We start from the raw sequence: 5,671 nt of genomic DNA on the forward strand, positions 1-5,671 counted from the left end.
TTCAGCTTTGTGGCGATGTATTTTCCAGCTAATTCAAAAGGGTTTTTAAACAGTTAATTTAGCTTAATAAGTATTAGAATTCTTTACTTACTAGTAACTGAAGCAATCAGACAAATGTAGTGGAATAAGAAGTGCAATAAATAATACTGAAGTACAGTAGTTGAGTAAATGTACCATGTTACATCCCACCACTGAGTATCGGTGGATACTTTGGTTCCTGATCATTTATTCTAATTCTGTCTGTTACTAATATTTACTTAATGTGCAGTTTGTCCTGAGGGTGGTTGTAGAGGAAATGCCATGATGTTACAAAAATGTTAATCCTCTGGGGCGCCTGGTAGCTCATCTGGTAGAGTGTGCACAAAGGCTGAGTCTTCTACAGCTGCTTTTATCAAATAAACACAATCAAAGACCAAAATCATCCTCAGACTCAGCTTCCATTAGTCTAAACTGTACAGCCTTCACTGTACGTTCATTTCCAAGTAAATGTTGTCTTTAAAAATCATTTCTTCGTCCAGTGATGGGCTGATTGAAGCTGTGGGGCCTGCAGAAGTCATCAGAGCACAGTATTCAGAAGCATCCTTTGATAAAGTGATTGATGCTACAGGAATGTGTGTCCTGCCTGGTGAGTTTTTATGGTCGTCAGCTCAGCACAAGCATACATGCAAGTCATATTTTTGGATACTGTACAATTCTATAATATCAGAGATTAGCTTTTCAAGAAGCTTCTTGTTTCAGGGTTGGTTGACGCCCACACCCATCCAGTCTGGGCTGGTGACAGGGTGCATGAGTTTGCAATGAAGGTAAGTCTGTTTTCACCATTTTTTAAACTTTACTTTCACAACTGCAGCTTAAAGTTCAATGAAATGTGTGTTGCAGCTGGCGGGCGCCACCTACATGGACGTGCACCGGGCCGGCGGAGGGATCCACTTCACGGTGGAGCACACTCGAGCTGCCAGGTCCTCAGAGCTGTTGGCCTGCCTCCGGAGCAGGCTGGCCCGGATGCAGCGAGCAGGCACCACCCTGGTGGAGTGTAAGAGCGGGTACGGCCTGGAGCTGCAGACTGAGCTCAAGATGCTGGAGGTGATCGAGGAGGCCCGACGCACCCTGCCCATCAACATCTCCTCAACCTACTGCGGAGCCCACGCAGTGCCCAAGTATGGACAGTCTTCTCAAGTGATCTCAGTTCACATCTCATTGCTGTAATTACCATTCTTCTCCTTCCTTCTTTCAGAGGGAAGACAGTTGCAGAAGCCACAGAGGACATCCTGCAGGTTCAGCTGCCCCGGTTGAAAGAGCAGATGTCTGCTGGGAGTCTCAGAGTCGACAACATCGACGTGTTCTGTGAGCAGGGAGTGTTTGACCTGAGCTCTACTCGCTCCATCCTGCAGGCTGGCAAAGACATGGGCCTCAACATCAACTTCCACGGAGATGAGCTTCATCCCATGAACTCAGCCCAGGTACTCCTAAAAACTGTCTTTACTGGTTTTTGGGCCACTAAGGGGTCAAAGGAAATGACGTACTGTTTCTCTAATATTTTGGGCCACCACTGTTTCTTGTCAGTGAAGCGACTAGAATACAATTGTAGAAAACATCACGCCAACCACATAGATTGGCTTACACTTGCCGATGGAAAGTTATTTTAAAAGGATTAGAATTGATGCAGGCCAGAATCAGCAGATTTGGCATTTTTATTCCTTCCCTTATATTAATGCATATAAAGGCATTGTGTGTGCTATTGTGGTGTGGTGTGTGTGTCAGCTGGGCGCCGAGCTCGGAGCTTTAGCCATCAGTCACCTGGAGGAGGTCACAGACGAGGGGATTGCTGCCATGGCAACAGCAAGAACCGCTGCCGTCCTTCTGCCGACTACAGCTTACATCCTTCGGTACTGTAACTGGAGGGGTTGAATGTAACATTTACTTAAGTACTGTGCTCAATTAGTTACTAGTTACTTAATTACAATGAAACTACCGAGCAGAATATACAAGAACATCAACAAAATCAATTGGCCGCTATTTTGATAATTGTTTATGTAATTTTTAATGCCAAAATACCAAAAAGTTCATGGTTCCAACTTCCTAAATGTGAGGATTTGTTGCTTTTCCTTTTAATTATTTTAATGCAGTTTAAAATAAATTAACATATATGAATATAGCCAATGTTTTGTATGAATACTTTTAATTTAAATCCTTTAAAGCACTGAGTTTTGGGGGCCAACACAGGTTCCTCGAGTCGGTTATAGCGGATCTCCAGCAAAAGGGGGAGTAGAATATTTGAACACTTATCACATTTTTGATCCTAGTTTGATCATTTGCTGTAAAGACTTTATAATCTTCAAACCTAAAAGTAAAAATGAGGCCCCTTCCTCCTTCCTTAAGATAAAATCCTCTCAAATTAGGGGTCTGTGGTCTAATGTGCATCTATTATGTGGGTCCTTGACATGAAAAGGTTTGGGAAACCCTGCCTTAAAGTGCATTTTCTTGATTATACTGAGTATTTTTACAGTGCTTTAGTATTTCTGATCTGTGTAACACTAACAGATACTCACACATCCCTCATATAGCTGTGAGTTGTCTAATAATCTGTGTGTGTGTTTAGGCTGCCCCAGCCTCGGGCCAGAGACATGTTGGACGCTGGAGTAATTGTTGCCCTCGGCAGCGACTTCAACCCCAACGCGTACTGCTGCTCCATGGTGAGTGCAACGGGAAAGGTGACGAGGTGAGTGTTGCATGATGGTTACAACTCAACCATGTCTTTGTCCTGTCCACCTTCCTCAGCCGATAGTCATGCACCTGGCCTGTGTCAATATGAGGATGTCCATGCCCGAGGCTTTGGCCGCGGCCACCATCAACGCAGCTTACGCCCTCGGGCGCTCTCACACACACGGCTCCCTGGAGGTCAACAAACACGGAGACCTGCTGGTCCTCAACGCCACACGGTAAGATCAGGACAGAAATAGCTGTCAAGATTTATACACACAGAAAATAATCTTTTGTCCTGTGTGTGTGTGTGTCTGGATCTGTGGATTTTATTTCTATTGTGAGAGGATCTTAGATACTTTTGTGTGTTTATTAAATGGAGAACCACGTCAGGTTTGGTGGTGAAAAGTACATTGTAACATTGTGCTGCTGACATCCTATATTTGACCATAAACTGCTGTTTTACAAAGTCTTTACATGACTTTTTAACTATTATTTCACCATCCAGGTTGAATATGAACACGTATTTTTAATAATACACAATGTTATAGGATGTATCATGCAAATAAAACCTAATATACCATGCTGAATCAACTGATTTGACCTCAGCAACTAAAATAAAGGTTCAACTATAAGTAGTGTTAATGTCGCGTAATAGTCAGTCTAGACACGACAGCACCAGCTTGTCTCTGTGTTTTATTACAAACGACACACCTTTAGTAGTCACTCTTTATTAACTGCATGTCTCCTGTGTTTATCTGAAATATCTGTGTGTGAAACAGAGCCTCTCCTTTATGTTTTATTGCAGATGGGAGCATCTGATCTACCAGCTGGGGGGACATCAGGAGCTAATCCGTTACGTTGTCATTAAAGGCAACGTCGTCTATGATAATGAGAAAACCGTGGACTTATAACACTGAAACTAACTGCTGATTAATTCAGATTAGAGAAGAGGTCATTAATAATACTGATGGATAACTACAACGTGTATTCAGCTGAGATTTAAAAAGAAAACACATTTTTTAAATGCATCTAGAAACAGGAAAAGCTCTTTTTACTTCCTGGAGTCTCCCCTGATTGCCTGGCAACAGATGTGTTTAGATCTTACCAAGGAGGAAAACAAACCTATGCTCATTCACAATTTCAGTAATTGAAATATATTTTTTTTTGTCATTTTTTAATCACATCATCCATGACAAACGGGGACTAATTTAGTTTGCCATTAAAAAATGTATCTTCATGTTTTTGGGGCAAGAGTCAGCTCACATTCAGGCCTGAAATGTAATGCAGAGGCTGTAAGAACGTCTTGTTGTTGGCTGTGCATTTACATTTCATCATGATGAAGCTCTAAATACATTCACATCCAACACATTACAACCACGCAAGTGTCTCTGGTCAGTGAATGTGACCAACAGCCTCTCCAGAGAGATATCGCCGTCTGCTGCGGGCGCCATCGTCACCTCGAAGCTCTCATCGTTCGGAGACACTGAGGAGAAGACAGAGAGAAAGAAGAAATTTACTAGAATATGTTGTGTTCATTTATTTGGGATATTTGGATATGTTGGAACTTATTACAGATTCCTGAAAAGAGGGGAAGTTGGAGAGAGGATGCTTTGTTGATGGGTCATCTGGTGGTACTTTAGGTTGTACTTCAAGGCTTCGGCGAGGGTCCTTGCAGTGAGCCACACAGGGTTGTTTTTGTTATTGTTGTCCATCTCATCAAAATAAATGACCATCTAAACTCACCAGCCACTGCATTGGGTACTTCTATACAGTGCAATGCAATTCAGCTCTGCCATGAATTCTACTTTTAACAATATAAAATATTTCAGTTTTTGTTGACACTTTCAGAAAGATAATAATTCTACTTTAGTTTATTATTCACGTTGTAATGGGTAGTAGTGTTGTACTGGTGTTTTTGCCCCTCTCAGGTCTGTAAATTGGGTGGCCAAAATACTGGAAACACCTCTTAATATAATGCAGTCCAGTTCAACACCACTGTGGATCACAACCTCCATAATAAACATGTATTTTAATCATTACCTTTCACACAAAACTCAACATTATCGTCTTTGTGTACCAAACTAATTCTATTGTACCAAGTGTTTGATCAAAAGTATTTAACAATAGCCCCTGAGAACATCGAGGCAGATGGGGATGATGGTAAGAGTGTGTCCAACCTTTCCAGTTGTAAGCCAAGAAGAGCTAAATGTCAACGCCACCACCGTGGGACTTTCACCCAAAGAGTACACCCAACCTTTACTTTACAGTTCAAACTCAGTGGTTAACGTTTAACTCCTCAAAACCAGGGGATTCCTACCAACACCGGCGAGTCCATGAGCAAAATCAGAGGTTAAATAATGCTTAAATAATATTTGATTTTTACTATCAGGTTTTAAATCAGTGTCAATAGAAAGTACATTGGAAAAAATACATGAGCCCTGCAATATAGAATACTACCTATTTTTTAGCAACAAATATATTTAATAACAAATATTTTATCACCAAGTATATTTTAACATTCTAAATTTATTTTTTCCCCCAAATTTTAATTAATTAATTAAATTATGACTGGCTCTTGGTTTGGTTCTTACGTCGCTCTACGCGTTGACGTCACCGCCCCCGGAATTGAGAGTGTGGAGGTGAAGGAGTAAACATGGCTGCGGGGTCGCTGTGCAGAGCTGTCGGTGTGTTTCAGCTCAGCAGGACAGCAGCACTATCCGCGGGGACTCGTTTCTACTCGCACACTCAACCGGAGCCGCTGACGGTGAGACAGCAACACAACGGAATAAGGTGCAGTAACCAAAGTGTGTGTGTGTGTGTGTATGGTGCACACAGCTGGTACATGCACTGAGAGAATAAGAGCATGAATTAATTCAGTTATTCTCCATTTAAAGTTTTCTATTTAAAGTTTTCTATGTCAAGGTCTGCTGGTGCCACTATTATATTACTTTAGAGAGAGAGAGAGAGA

General features: G+C 41.7%; 2 protein-coding genes across 2 annotated transcripts in view; both read left to right on the forward strand.

The window, feature by feature from the left end:
* Window positions 1-3,914, forward strand: part of amdhd1 (amidohydrolase domain containing 1) — a 4,648-nt gene extending 734 nt beyond the window's left edge. The window contains exons 2-9 of the mRNA XM_035675579.1: window positions 519-625; window positions 739-803; window positions 880-1,157; window positions 1,235-1,460; window positions 1,762-1,886; window positions 2,600-2,693; window positions 2,779-2,939; window positions 3,509-3,914. Coding sequence (XP_035531472.1) covers window positions 519-625; window positions 739-803; window positions 880-1,157; window positions 1,235-1,460; window positions 1,762-1,886; window positions 2,600-2,693; window positions 2,779-2,939; window positions 3,509-3,614 — 1,162 coding nt within the window. The 3' untranslated portion in view covers window positions 3,615-3,914. The remainder of the gene's footprint in view (window positions 1-518; window positions 626-738; window positions 804-879; window positions 1,158-1,234; window positions 1,461-1,761; window positions 1,887-2,599; window positions 2,694-2,778; window positions 2,940-3,508) is intronic.
* A 1,397-nt stretch (window positions 3,915-5,311) lies between these two features.
* Window positions 5,312-5,671, forward strand: part of echdc3 (enoyl CoA hydratase domain containing 3) — a 2,246-nt gene continuing 1,886 nt past the window's right edge. Inside the window, exon 1 of the mRNA XM_035680622.1 lies at window positions 5,312-5,498. Within this exon, the coding sequence (XP_035536515.1) occupies window positions 5,357-5,498 (142 nt within the window). The 5' untranslated portion in view covers window positions 5,312-5,356. The remainder of the gene's footprint in view (window positions 5,499-5,671) is intronic.

The sequence above is a fragment of the Morone saxatilis genome, unplaced genomic scaffold (assembly GCF_004916995.1).
Source record: "Morone saxatilis isolate NCDOM2014 unplaced genomic scaffold, NCSU_SB_2.0 Contig10, whole genome shotgun sequence".
NCBI classification, from domain to species: Eukaryota; Metazoa; Chordata; class Actinopteri; family Moronidae; genus Morone; species Morone saxatilis.